The 13095-nt window shown below is 54.8% G+C and overlaps 1 protein-coding gene across 1 annotated transcript in view; it reads right to left on the bottom strand.

Moving 5' to 3' along the window:
- MBP (myelin basic protein) overlaps positions 1-12246 on the bottom strand; it is a 104551-nt gene extending 92305 nt beyond the window's left edge. The window contains exon 1 of the mRNA XM_060405498.1: positions 12042-12246. Coding sequence (XP_060261481.1) covers positions 12042-12231 — 190 coding nt within the window. The 5' untranslated portion in view covers positions 12232-12246. The remainder of the gene's footprint in view (positions 1-12041) is intronic.
- Positions 12247-13095: the final 849 nt, after the last annotated feature.

Raw genomic sequence — 13095 nt, 5'->3', positions numbered from 1 at the left:
TGGGTCCGGGTTCACCTGCTGTGAGGGGTGAGTGACACCTCCCGTCTCCTTCCTCTCTGCGTTTACACCTGCCTCCCAGGCTCTCCCGGAACATCTGTAATTAGTCATGAAACCCACATGAGCTGCCTGCAGAAAACTCCATAATGGGCAGGCTAACCTGAAAAACGGATGGGGAAACAGCGGGGTTTGGGACCGCCGTCCTGCAGAGCTCCGACAGATCACAGACCTCACAGTCACCGACGGCGGCTCCAGGCAGACAAAGCCAGGAACAAACGCGGCATGGAGTCCAGGGTACATTTGTCAAATTCTTCTTCAACACATGTTGTGTGTGTGTGTATACGTATGCTGCTGCTGCTGCTGCTGCTAGTGAAGTGAAAGTCGCTCAGTCGTGTCCGACTCTTTGCAATCCCATGAACTATACAGTCCATGAATTATCCAGGCCAGAATACTGGAGTAGGCAGCCTTTCCCTTCTCCAGGGGATCTTCCCAACCCAGGGATCGAACCCAGGTCTCCAGCACTGCAGGCAGATTCTTTACCAGCTGAGCCACCAAGGAAGGCCTGGTACTCAACTAACCCGTGTCCGACTCTTTGCGACCCCATAGACTGTAGCCCTCCAGGCTCCCCTGTCCATGGGATTCTCCAGGCAAGAATACTGGAGTGGGTTGCCACTCCCTTCTCCAGGGGATCTTCCCGACCCGAGGATCGAACCTGCATCTCCTGTGTCTCCTGCATTGGCAGGCGGATGCTCTACCCCTGAGTCACCTGGGAAGCCCACATGTTGTGAAAGCAATGAAGTTAAGTCTCAGAGAGTCCAGGCTCTGAGGTGATTCTGCCACAGAAGCCCACAGAAATGACATCTGGGGCTTTGCCTGTCTTCATGAACGAATGAAGTTTTATTAAAAAAGAGTATAAATATTTGTACAGGTTTTCATCTACCTTCACATTAAAATCTGCTTTAAGTTCCCATCACACACTTTATTTTGGTGTTGCTAATCCTATGTAAAAATTTCCATATAAATACACATGTTTTACTGTTAGGACTGTTACTTAATGTGGCTTTAAACACGACCCTTCCATGCCTTTTCAGAAAGGCCATCTGCCAAGTCAGTACTGCTATGTCCTTTTTCTCTTCACATAACAATTTCCAAACACTGTCTGAAATCAACAAGGCTAGCTTTTAATACCTGGTTCAAATCCTTCTCTCTTTAAAAATGAGTCTTGACACACAGAGATAATGACAGAATAAAGTAATCATCATCTGCCTTTTAAAACAGACAGCATCTGCCATACAGCAGTACAAATGATCCTTCAAAACCAGTGATGCTTTGGGCTTGAGTCTGAAATATAATTTATCCTCTGTTTCCAGCAAGACGGCGCCGGATGGGACCCCACCTCGTAAACCCCTGGTCTTAGCTTGTCAGTCCAGGGTTATTTTGTTTTCAGACATCCAAAAGGACCAGAATAAAAACAACCGAAGCACACCCTGACCCCCACCACACTCTGAGAAACCTAGCCCCTAAAATACGAGAATCATTTGTGTCTAGGTTCCTGCTTGACGTGGTCCTTTAAGGCAACACAGTGAGCTGATGTCCCACAGGATGTCCCACGTCCTGGCTGGTAAAGAGGACTTGGACAGTGGTGGTTGTTGCTGCTGTTCAGTCATTAAATTGTGTCCAACGCCCTGCGACCCCATGGACTGCAGCACGCCAGGCTTCCTGCCCTTTACTGTCTCCAGGAGTTTGCTCAAGCTCATGTCCATCGAGATGGTGATGCCATCCAACCATCTCATCCTCTCTCATCCCCTTCTCCTGCCCTCAATCCTTCCCAGCATCAGGGTCTTTTCCAGTCACTCAGCTCTTTGCATCAGGGTGCCAAAGGACTGGAGGTGACCTGTGCAGAATTCAGACTCTTCTGGGTGTCAGCTGGATGGTGATGATCAGGGTTAGTGGAACCAGCTATCAGAGAGGTAGCAGACACCAACCTGACCTCTATGTGGACGGTGGGAGATGAGAAAAACTTCTAAATTTCCCAGAAAGTAAGTGCGGGGTGGAGTGCTGAGCCCCTTACAAACTAAATGTGATCAGAACCAGGGGACGGAGCTGCTGCTGTGAACAGCTGTCCAGGGAAGGTGGGCATCCTGGAAAGAGCCCTGAAGAAGCTGCAGATCCTCACCCCAGCCCTCACCCTAACTCACCCCCAGCCAGGCTGCAGGCAGGGGGGCGCAGGGCTGCTAGGAGGGTCAGAAGCGGCCCTCTGCTGGCACAGCCCCTCGTCAGGACTCCTGTACAGGTTTTGTTTATCTTGCGAGGTGCTCCGCAAACGCAGTGCCCTAGGGAACCTATCTTAGGACCCCAAGCTCCCTGATGACACACTACGATTCAGTCTTCAGGGCCAGAGCCATGTCTCCTTCATGCAGGGCCTCTGAGTGTCCTGGAGAATCAGGGAATTTAAACTGTGCAGCTGCCCCATCTGGGCGCCTATAATGCAGCTCTGGAGCTTTCGTCTCAGAGCAATTTAGCAAAAATGTTAGGTTCCAACTCTCCAAGAAACCGGATGGAGAGGATGAATATCCATAAATATTCCTTGTCAGATATGCCAGCGCTCAGAGGCACGAAAGAGAATGTCACCCCCTAAATGGAGAGAGTATCAAAAATAAGCGATACGCACAGGAACACACCGCCAGTACAGGGTGTGATTTTCCATGAATCATTCTTTGAACAGAAAGTCATTTACCAGGAAATAGAATTTCTCAGTCGTGCTGAAGTGGATGAGCGGGAGCTCGTGCAGGTGTGTTCAGGTGAACCTGTGTCGCCGAGACGCCCCTGGGGCCCTCCTCACCCGTTTCTGCCTCTCACTGGGCAGTGGGCCTCGTGACTACTAGAAACACACGTTCCTGGGCTGAGACCCCAAGACTGGAGGTGGTGTCCAGGCACCAGGGCCTAGGACTCTGCATTTAACGAGCACTCTGGCCGACATGCCAGCAGGTGGCTGCCGGGTCGGGCGTGGTCGCTGGGTGTCATCCTCATCCACAGCCTCCGAGGAGACTCGGGGTCCGGCTCCGGCCGCTGCAGGTGCTCTGCTGGGGTGCTGCTATCCTGTTCCCAGCCAGTCTCGGTCCCCGCCCGCCCTCTCTGCGGGCTCCGGCAGGTTTCTGATCAGACTCCGGGGGGAGGTCCTCCGTCTCTGGGGAGGCTGGCGGCCGCTGTGGGGGAGGCTGAGGTTCTGGCATCTTTGCTAGAGGAGCTGTCTCTGCCCCTGGCTCTTTGCTCCTGCCAGGGGGGTGCCGCAAACTGCAGCAGAGGGTGCCGGATGTGTCTGGGGGAGACCCTCTGTCGCTGACACACCCCAAAGGCGAGGCCCACACTTGTGGGTGCAGTTATTAGTGGTGAGGGCGCCAGCGGGAGCCCGTTCTTGACTGAAAACCTCGAGGATGGGGCCACCAGGCTCCTCACACTCAGACAAGTCAAACCCTTGCCAGCTTCCACCTCCCAACCCCCTCGTCCCATGAAACAAGGGGAAATTGACTGCAGGAGTCATGCTCCGAAATAAACATTTCGGAAAACCCCATGACAGCGGGGCATGTCGCCCAGTGGCTCTGCCTGCCTTTCCGACCTCCACATACAGGAAGTCTCACTCCAGCTGGGGGGCCGCTGGCTGAGGGGCTCCCGGCAGCTGGGACCTCGGTGCTCAGCCGTCATCTGCAGGGCCCAGGGCGGGACGTGGCATCCCGGAGTGCCCCTCAGAGCTGCCCACGGGGTGGTCTGCAATGAGCGTCGGCCACCGATCAAAGCAGAACCTGACGCAGTAAGCCACCAAGTAAACTCAGCTCTCAGAAGAAGCATCACCACCACTCACCAGTTCCTAGATTTTTAACACCTCAGAGGTATAAACCAAATCCAAGCCTAGGTACCACGTAATTAGCATTAGCACAACACTAAAATCCAGTGTGTTCACTCAAACACGCCAACGGCTCCTGTGTCCTGGGTCTTGAAATTCACAGCACCCCGGAGAAGCGTCACTCCCCAAGAACAACGCCCGGGGCTCTGAGCAGAAGCTCATTTCCTGTGAAAGGCTGTGGCTTTGGGCCTCGGAGACGCTGCCTCGCACCCTGGAGGGTGGCACCCCCGTGTCGCCAGCTCTCAACCACTGACCCCTTTTCAAAACCGGTAGCAGTTCTGATGTGGGCGTCAAGTCCCCACTGAGAGAGACGCTGCTCTTGCATGTTTTCATACTGACTCTTTCCTTCAAAAGTGGGCCCCTTTTAAAACAGCAGCCCCTGGTTTCTGGTTGGTTCCCAGCACTCGTGAGCAGCTTGGGGACGGGGCCTGGGGCTGACGGGGGCCAGGAGGTGGTCCAACGTCCCTCCCTCCCTGGGGACAGTGACTTGAGTCCACGTGGTCAGACGTGGGTGTAGGGATGCCTGGGTTTGAGAATGTGCTTCCGAGCCCTCAGGAGCATAGCGCAGCGGTGTTGGCCGTCACAGGGTCACCAGACAGAGCAGAGGAGGCCCTGGGAGTCACAGGACCTCCCGGGTCTACTGACCCCCGAGAATTCACGTCTCCTCGCCTGTAATGAGAGGAAGACGCCACTCATTCAGAGTGTCGCTGAGGGACAGCGATGAGCCACAGACTACACCTGGCTCCCCAGCGGGGGGCAGAGGGGGCAGGAGGGCCCCCACCCCCTGGGGAATGGTCTGACCCCAGGATGCTGACAGAGCCTGTCTGGACACCATCATTTCATTTTCCTGTGTCCTTTCAGAAAATAAGTCTGTCTAGAAACAGACTCACAGACACGGAGAACAAACTCATGGTTCCCAAGGGGGAAGGGAGTGGGGAAATAAATTAGGAGCCTGGGGTTAGCAGATACAAACTGCTGTATATAAAACAGATAAACAAGGTCCTACTGTATGGCACCAGGAATGACATTCAATATCCTGTGATAAACTGTAACGGAAAAGAACATGGAACGGAATATAAGCGTAAGGAAATTGCTTTGCAGTGCAACGGAAGTGAGCATAACACTGCAAACCAACCATACTTCAATTAAAACAGAAAACAAAACTGAAAACTATGAAAACAGAAAGAAAGATGGTCTGTCTGGGTGGTGGGGCAGATTAGTTAGGCTTCTTAGTGGACTGGGGGCTTCCCTGGTGGTTCAGACGGAATCTGTCTGCCATGCAGGAGACCCAGGTTCAACCTCTGGGTTGGGAAGATCCCCTGGAGAAGGGCATGGCAACCCACTGCAGTATTCTTGCCTGGAGAATCTTATGGACAGAGGAGCCTGGAGAATTACAGTTCATGGGGTCGCAAAGAGTCGGGCACGACTGAGCAATTAACACTCAGTGGTTTTTAGATACGTCATAAGAGTATACACACACACACACACACACACACACACGTGCACATGCACATATGAAACAGCAGGGGCTTCCCTGGTGGCTCAGATGGTAAAGAATCCACCTGTCAATGCAGAAGACGTGGGTTCGATCCCTGGGTTGGGAAGATTCCCTGGAGAAGGAAATGGCAACCCACTCCAGTATCCTTGCCTGGGAAATGCCATGGACAGAGGAGTCTGGCGGGCTACAGTCCATAGGGTCACGAAGAGTTTGATACGACTAGGCGCGCACGCACACCCCCCCCCCCCAACACACACACACTGTAAATATTCCAGCAGGGGTTTTGTAGACATGATAAAGCCTACTCTAAAATGTGCAGAACGGTACAGGAGCCAGCCCAGCTAACAGGATTCTGATGAAGAAGAAGGAAGTGAGAGGGCTCACACTACCTGACAGTCAGGCTCACCCTTCAGCCCTGGTAAGCAGGACAGCGTGATCCGGGTGGCCGGCAGCCATCTCGACCACGGGAACAGAGCAGGGAGCCCAGAAATCGACCCACACAAAAATGTGGACACAATTTATGACGAAGATGGAAAACCAAGTCTATGGAGGAAGGATCATCTTTTCAACAAACAGTATTGGGCAAGGTGGCATTCCGTGGTAGGAACAAAAACCAACCAAAACCAAAACCCTCCACCTGAACCTTATTCATCATACAAAAACTGGAAATGGACAACTGACTTCAGTGTAGACTGTAAGTATAAAACTTGTAGGAAAAATAGAAGCCAGGAGAAAATCTTCCAGACTAGGCCAAGGGTTCACCCAAATCACAATCCGTAAAAGAAAAAAAATTAGGACTTCCCTGGTGGTCCAGTGGTTAAGAATCTGCCTGCCAAAGCAGGGGCCATGGGTTTGATCCCTGGTCCAAGAAGATTCCACATGCGGAGCGACTAAGCCTGAGTTGTGTAACTTAGGCTTACACTAAGCTGTGTAACACAGCTACTGAGTCTATGCTCTGGAGTTCATGCTCCGCAACAAGAGAAACCCCCAAAGTGAGAAGCTGAACCCTGCACCTTAGAGAGTAGGCCCCGTTCACTGCAGCTAGAGGGAGATCTCACAGCAACAAAGAACCATCACAGCCAAGACTAGATAAATAGGCAATGCCGATTTCAATTCAGCGGGTCTCAGTAGCCTGAGATTCCGCACAAGACACAAAGAAAAAAATCAACAAATGGATCTCTTCAAAATGAAAAAGTTTCTCCCTGCAAAAGCACCTGTGGTTAGGCTGAAGACAAGATACACTGCCTGAGGAACTGCAGACCACCAGCCCTGTCTCCAGAGCGTATCTACAAGGAACTAGAGACCAAACAAACCAATCAGACAGGAGGCAAAGGCAAGACCAGGCTGCTCCCCGGGAGCATGTGCATGCACATGGGAGCATGGGAGCACATGGGAGCATGGGAGCACATGGGAGCATGGGAGCACATGGGAGCATGGGAGCATGGGAGCACATGGGAGCATGGGAGCACATGGGAGCACATGGGAGCACATGGGAGCACATGGGAGCACATGAGAGCACATGGGAGCATGGGAGCACATGGGAGCATGGGAGCACATGGGAGCACATGGGAGCACATGAGAGCACATGGGAGCATGAGAGCACATGGGAGCACATGGGAGCACATGGGAGCATGGGAGCACATGGGAGCATGGGAGCACATGGGAGCATGGGAGCACATGGGAGCATGTGCAGATGGCAGACACGGCTCATGGAAAGACGGGCATCGCTGTTTGTGATGGAGACGCAGACTGCAGTCACGGTGAAGTCTCAGCGCATACCTGTCAGAACAGCTCATATACCCAGCAAAGACAGGGCCAAATGCTGTCATGGAGACCCAGGACCACGCACACCTGGCCGGTGGGATGTAAACGCTGCAAACTTTCTGGGAAAACAGAGCGCAAAGTCTTGTGAACTGGAGCACGCGTTTGCTTTATGACTCAGCAATGGCATTTATCCCAGAGAAGTGAAAACCAAAAACCGTGTTCTCACAAAAACCTGTACGTCATAGTAGGTGCCCTCAAATAGCCACAAGCTGGAAACCCTCAAAGGGTGGATGGTTAAAACCAAAAAAACTAGAGGAGCAGGGGGTGGGGGGCATATGTTCCACAGCATGCTCTGGACACTGAACAACTTGGAGACATCTCGAGAGAACTGCACTTAGTGAAAAAAGCCAGTGAAAAAGAAGGGGGCATATTGTGTGACTCCGCCTAAACAGCATTGTCAAAGTGACGAATTACAGAAAATGGGGAACAAAGCAGTGGCTGCGAAGGGCATAGGCTGCAGGAAGGGGAAGTTGGTTGTGGCCACAACGGGCAGCCTGCAGACCTCGTGATGGAATGGTCCCACCTGCGTGGGTGGTCACGCGATGATCCACGTGCGATAAAATTACACAGAACCACACACAGATGCATAGGAGCATGTCACCTGGTGAAATGTGACATCTCAACCCCTCTGATCGGTCGTACCAACGTTAATTTCCTGATTACGATATCTTCTATAGTTTTGCAAGATGTTATGAAGCACATGTGGAGCTCTATTATTTTTCACAGTTGCATGTGAATCTACAACGATCTCAAAATACAAGGTTTTTAAAAGTGCTTCCAGGTGACCTCGCTGTCAGTCCAGTGGCTGAGACTCTGCACGCTCAATGCCGGAGGCCCAGGTTTGATTCCTGATCAGGGAACTAGACCCCACATGCCACAGCTAAAAGACCCACCGGCCGCAACTAAGACTCAGCACAGCCAAATAAATAAAAGTAAATAAATATATATTTTTAAAAACTGCTTCTGGGAGTAACCTTTGTATGTGCCCTGTGGCTGAGCCCAGGTTCTCCCTAGAGGGTGCAGTCAGAACTGAAAGCACCGGGTCACAGGAACGTCTGTCTTCAGCTTTTCTGGGCTCTTGTCTAAAGTGTCTGCTTTTATTTATACTCACCACCATGGGAGTTCTCAGTTCTCCTTATCTTCCTCAATACTTGGCACAGACGGTAAGATCTTTACAGATGGGTATAAAAAATTATCCCATTGATGTGATTTCTGCTTCTGAGAACTGGTGGGTTAAACATCCCTTCCCATTTTCCTAGCCCCCCTGGGCTTTCTCTTCTGGGCCAGCCTGCTCAGTTACTTCTCCTCTTGGGTGGTTTATTTTGCTGAGTCTTAGAATGTTTGGTACATTCCAGATACTTCACCCGAGTCTGTCTATCCTCACTCTCCGGGCATCCATCTTTTTTATTATTATTATAATAGAGCCTCACACTTACTCAGTGATGCTCAGAGTTCTGATCCATATTTATGAATTTTTAACAGTTATTGACTCTCAGACACTGCTAAGAGCTTCATAATATGCATTACTGGTTATCTTTTCCCGGCTGTAACGTGAGGTTGGCTCTTTCTCTGGAGGCAGCTTCAGCTTGTGCCCGAGAGCTCCGGCCTGAGGCCTGCAGGCCTCTCTGGCCCCGGTTCCTCACGTTAAGTCATGCGTGTGTGTCTCTGCTGGTTCTGCTTCTGTGGCTGAAGCCTGAGGCCACGCATTTAGGAGGACGTTGGACCAGCAGGGCCTCCCCACGTATAACTGCTGCTGTTTTGCGGTGGCTCAGTCGTGTCAGACTCTTTGCAACCCCATGGACTGCAGCACACCAGGCTTCCCTGTCCTTCACCATCTCCTGGAGCTTGCTCAAACTCCTGTCCATTAAGTCAATGGTTCCATCCAGCCATCTCATCTTCTGTGGTCCCCTTCTCCTCCTACCCTCAGTCTTTCCCAGCATCAGGGTCTCTTACAATGAGTCAGCTCTTCTCATCAGATGACCCAAATACTGGAGCTTCAGCATCATTATAATTACTGTTGGTTAAATTACTGTACACTTACTGTTGATTAAACCCACCTCCTGGGGCCCGCAAGCTCAGGCTGATTTAAGCTTCCTTCAGTGGCTCTAAAGGACCAGTGGAAGTGATTCACTGCTTGTGATGACTTACTAAAAACCGTGCTGAGGCATTAGAGAACTGTCTTTCCCTCTTTATTGATATCTTTGCTGAGGAAGTTAGGGAAGAGGTGACGAACAGAGACGAGACAGCAGCCTTCCAGTCCCACCACCCTGCAGAGGAAGCACGCTTTGCTGGGTGTAGCCACCCGTTAGTGGTGGGGTTTTAAACAGAAGTGAAATGAAGCTCAGTTGTGTCCGACTCTCTGCGACCCCGTGGACTATCGCCCACCAGGCTCCTCCATCCAAGGAATTCTCCAGGCAACAATGCTGGAGTGGATTGCCATTTCCTTCTCCAGGGAATCTTCCCAATCCAGGGATCAAACCCAGGTCTCCCGCACTGCAGGCAGGGGCTTTAACCTCTGAGCCACCAGGGAAGCCAGAGAAGAAAAAGGCAGCTCGGTGGGTGTTGCAAGTTGCCCTCTTCGCCCTGAAGGGCAGCAACAGGGGCTGGTGTCAGATTTCTGGAACTGAGCCCTGGGCGCCCCCAGGGGATCTCTGTGCCTTGGTTTCCTACTCAGTGAAAATGAGAGTTCTAATAGGCTAGTTACATCAAATGAGGGCATCCTAGGGTATTACACCTGTTAATGCAATGATACGCAGCTCTCAGAAGATGGCCTGGCCACTGGGAAGTGGTCAGAAACGCTACCTGGATACCTGGGGAGAAAAGGCCCAGGGACAGCTGTGATCCAGTGTCAGATTTTTAAAGACTCGAGAGAGAAACTAAAAGTCAAACAACGTAACCTCCCATTAATGTTTAAAAATTCAGGAGGAAAAAGGAAGAATCGCCAGAAACCTTGGTCTCTGCCCTTTTCCGCCTTCATGGATGCCTTTCCTCAGGGCAAGTGGCCAGAGCCATTCCCAGTCCAAACCAGGCTGGAGCGGTTCAACACCAAATCACAGCACAAGTGACTCAAAAGTGTTCTTGTCTTTGGGCAGAAATGGGATAGTTTGGAAAGTTTTTAAAGTGAATTTGAACCAAATAGCTTTTGTTTAACCCTGAGTTAGTAAAGGTAGTCATTTCGGAACAGTTAAACCATTGGGAGCTACTATCAGCCACCATTTTACATAATATTTAACTGGATTCCCTCCTTTCAGGTTTTGGTTTATCCCATTTGGAAAAAAAAAAAAAAGTTGGAGAACAGACGGCCCCTCCCCTGAACTGGGAGAAACAGCTGTGAGGCTGCGACCCAGTGCTGACCATCCCTTCCTGAAGGGCTGCTCCGGCCTAGCTCCGTCTGGGTCTGCACCCCTCTCAGCTCCCCACGTCCACGAAGGCCCCCAGCACTCCAGCGTGACTCTGCCAGGGAGCCGGGGGCAGGACTGAGCCCAGCTCTCGGGGTGTCGCAGACTCCTGGGCCATACTCTGCAAACCGTTTCCCTGGGCTGGGGGGTCTTGTCCAAAAGCCACATGTCTTAAATGGGACACACCCTAAAGCGCCCTTCCTCTGAGAATCTCTCCAGGCCAGGTGTGGAGTCCCTGTCAGAACAGCCAGCGCCCCCAACCGGGTCTGGGTCTCCCCAGACACACTCCAGCCGCGCTGCAGAGGTTGTGAACTCACGGTATGGACTCCCTCACCTTGTCGCTACTGGAAAACAGAGAACCAGAAACCCAAAGGCGCTTGTTTCCTGCCAGAGTCCTACTGAGATCCCCAGAGAAACTCCAAGGCTTCTCCAACCCCACCCTCTGCCTTCCGAAAGGAGAGGAGAAAGGAGAGCCTGGGAGAAACGAGGCAGTGCCCCCAGCAGTCCAGAGGAGCCAGAGCCACCGGGTGCCTGGGGATCGTGCAGAGCACGCGGCACCCTCGGGACGCCGGCCAGTCCCGGGCCCAGGGGGGGCTTCACACCCGGGCGCCAGGCGCGCAGGTGGGCGCAGGTGGACGCGGCGGCGCGGCGGAGCCAGGCCAGGCCTCCGGAAGGCGGAAGCCCGGAGCGTCGCCTGTCGCCGCCCTCGGCGTTCAAAGGGAAACTGGTTTTCGCCCGGGCTGGGGGAGGGGGCAGGCAGGAGTCGGCGGTAAGCTCCAGACGTATCCTTACGGGGCGCGTTAAGCGGCGGGTACCCCGGCCTGCCCTGAAGCTCGCAGCGGTCCCGCACCGCCCAGGGTGGCCTCCTTGACCTTTGCCACCTCCCACCCAAAACTCCACCCCGAGCGCCTCCTACGCTCTGCCCGCGACCCCGGCCCCCGACCCGGCCTTGCCCACACCTGGACACCCGTCGGGGACAGCCCCGCCGCTCCGGGTCGGCGTCTACACCCGCGCTCACCCCTCGCAGAGTGGCCGCCCGGGTGCCACCTGCCGCCACCTGCGCGGCCGCCCGGGGAAGCCCTGCGCCCCGTTCCCGCGTCCCCGCTCCGAGGGCGCAGACAAAGGCACCCGCCCGCCCCCGGCGAGGTCACCCACCGCGCGGCGATCGTCTCTCCAGGCCGCGGGCGCCGCGGGGTCCGGGCCGCCTCCCGCCGCCGGGGCCCCAAGCGCGCGGGGTCCCGGGGCTCCGGCGCCGCCTTCGGGGTCGCGGCCGCGGTCGCCGGGGCCGCAGGCTCGTCCTCGCTGGCGCGGCGGCGCAGTCTGGCTGCAGCTCCGAGGGCCCGGCGCGCCCGCCGCTCCTCCCCCGCCTCCCGGGCTTCCTGCGAGCCAGGTAAACACTGCCTTCGGGAGCCGGGCCTCCCACCTGCCGCCCGCGCGCCGACCGCCTCTCCGCGGCTCCGCCTCGCGGGCTCCGGGCGCACGCGGGCCCCGCGCGGGGCTGCCCTGGGCGGCGCGGACTCCGGCCCGGGCTGAACTGCGGCTCTAGAGCCTCCGCTCGCGGCTGAGCCTGCGAACCACCCCGCCCGAGCGCGGGGAGGGACCAGCGATAGCATCTGCTCCACGCCCCGTTCCGCGGGCGGCGAGGGGCCAAGCGCGGCCGCCCGGCTGACTCTGCTGCGCGGGCTCGGGGTTCAGGGCCGCCGCAAGACTGGCCCCTTGAGAACGCCCGGAGGTCCTCGTGCATCCAGCCTACAGACAGGTGCTCGCCGGAGAGCGGCGCCACAGCGGGAGGGCGCGCCCCGGGGTCTGCGGCCTGAGCATCTGTTGGCTTGCGGTCAGTGTCGAGTTCTTGGTCCGAAGGAAGACTGTCCTTTGGACGTCAGTCACCTGCACACAGTCAGATGGCCCTTCCCCCGACCCCCACCCCGGATTCTCGACCTCCTGATGGTGGAAAAATAGGAGGCGTTGGGGGAGACGCTGGAGTCCTCACGACTTAGATTCCAGGTCGGGGGTCTGATCTGATAGTTCCCGGGAGCCGGCGGGGACCCTCACTGTTTCCCCGGGGGAGCGGAAGTCTGACCCCTGGCAAGGCTCAACCCGGGTCTCCTGGGCGGGCAGAGCGCGCGAGGAGAGCCAGCGCCCAGTGTGGCTTCAGGGCCACCTGTCCCAGCCAGCCCTCACAAACCGGGGGTCTGTGAACCACGTTCCAGGGCTGGTAATGCCACCAGAACGGTGTCCACCATTGCAGAAACATTTGCTTCTTTCCTCGGAAAAGATTCGTCTGGGGGTTTCTGGAGTTGGAGATGGGAGGTCAGGAAGACAGCTGAGCAGTGACGCGGGCTGTGCAGAAGGTGAAGTTTACCTGTTTCCCGGTTTTCTGTGGGGCCTTCCCTCCTTGCAGTAGAGGGTGGCTGGGTGCCGGTAGGGGAGCTGGAGGAATCCAAGGACGCTCAGGGCACTGACAGACCCCAGAAGCT

The sequence above is a fragment of the Ovis aries genome, chromosome 23, assembly GCF_016772045.2.
Source record: "Ovis aries strain OAR_USU_Benz2616 breed Rambouillet chromosome 23, ARS-UI_Ramb_v3.0, whole genome shotgun sequence".
Classification (NCBI taxonomy): Eukaryota; Metazoa; Chordata; class Mammalia; order Artiodactyla; family Bovidae; genus Ovis; species Ovis aries.
Note: the sequence above shows the minus strand (reverse complement) of the source record. Positions and strands in the feature narration are given on the sequence as shown.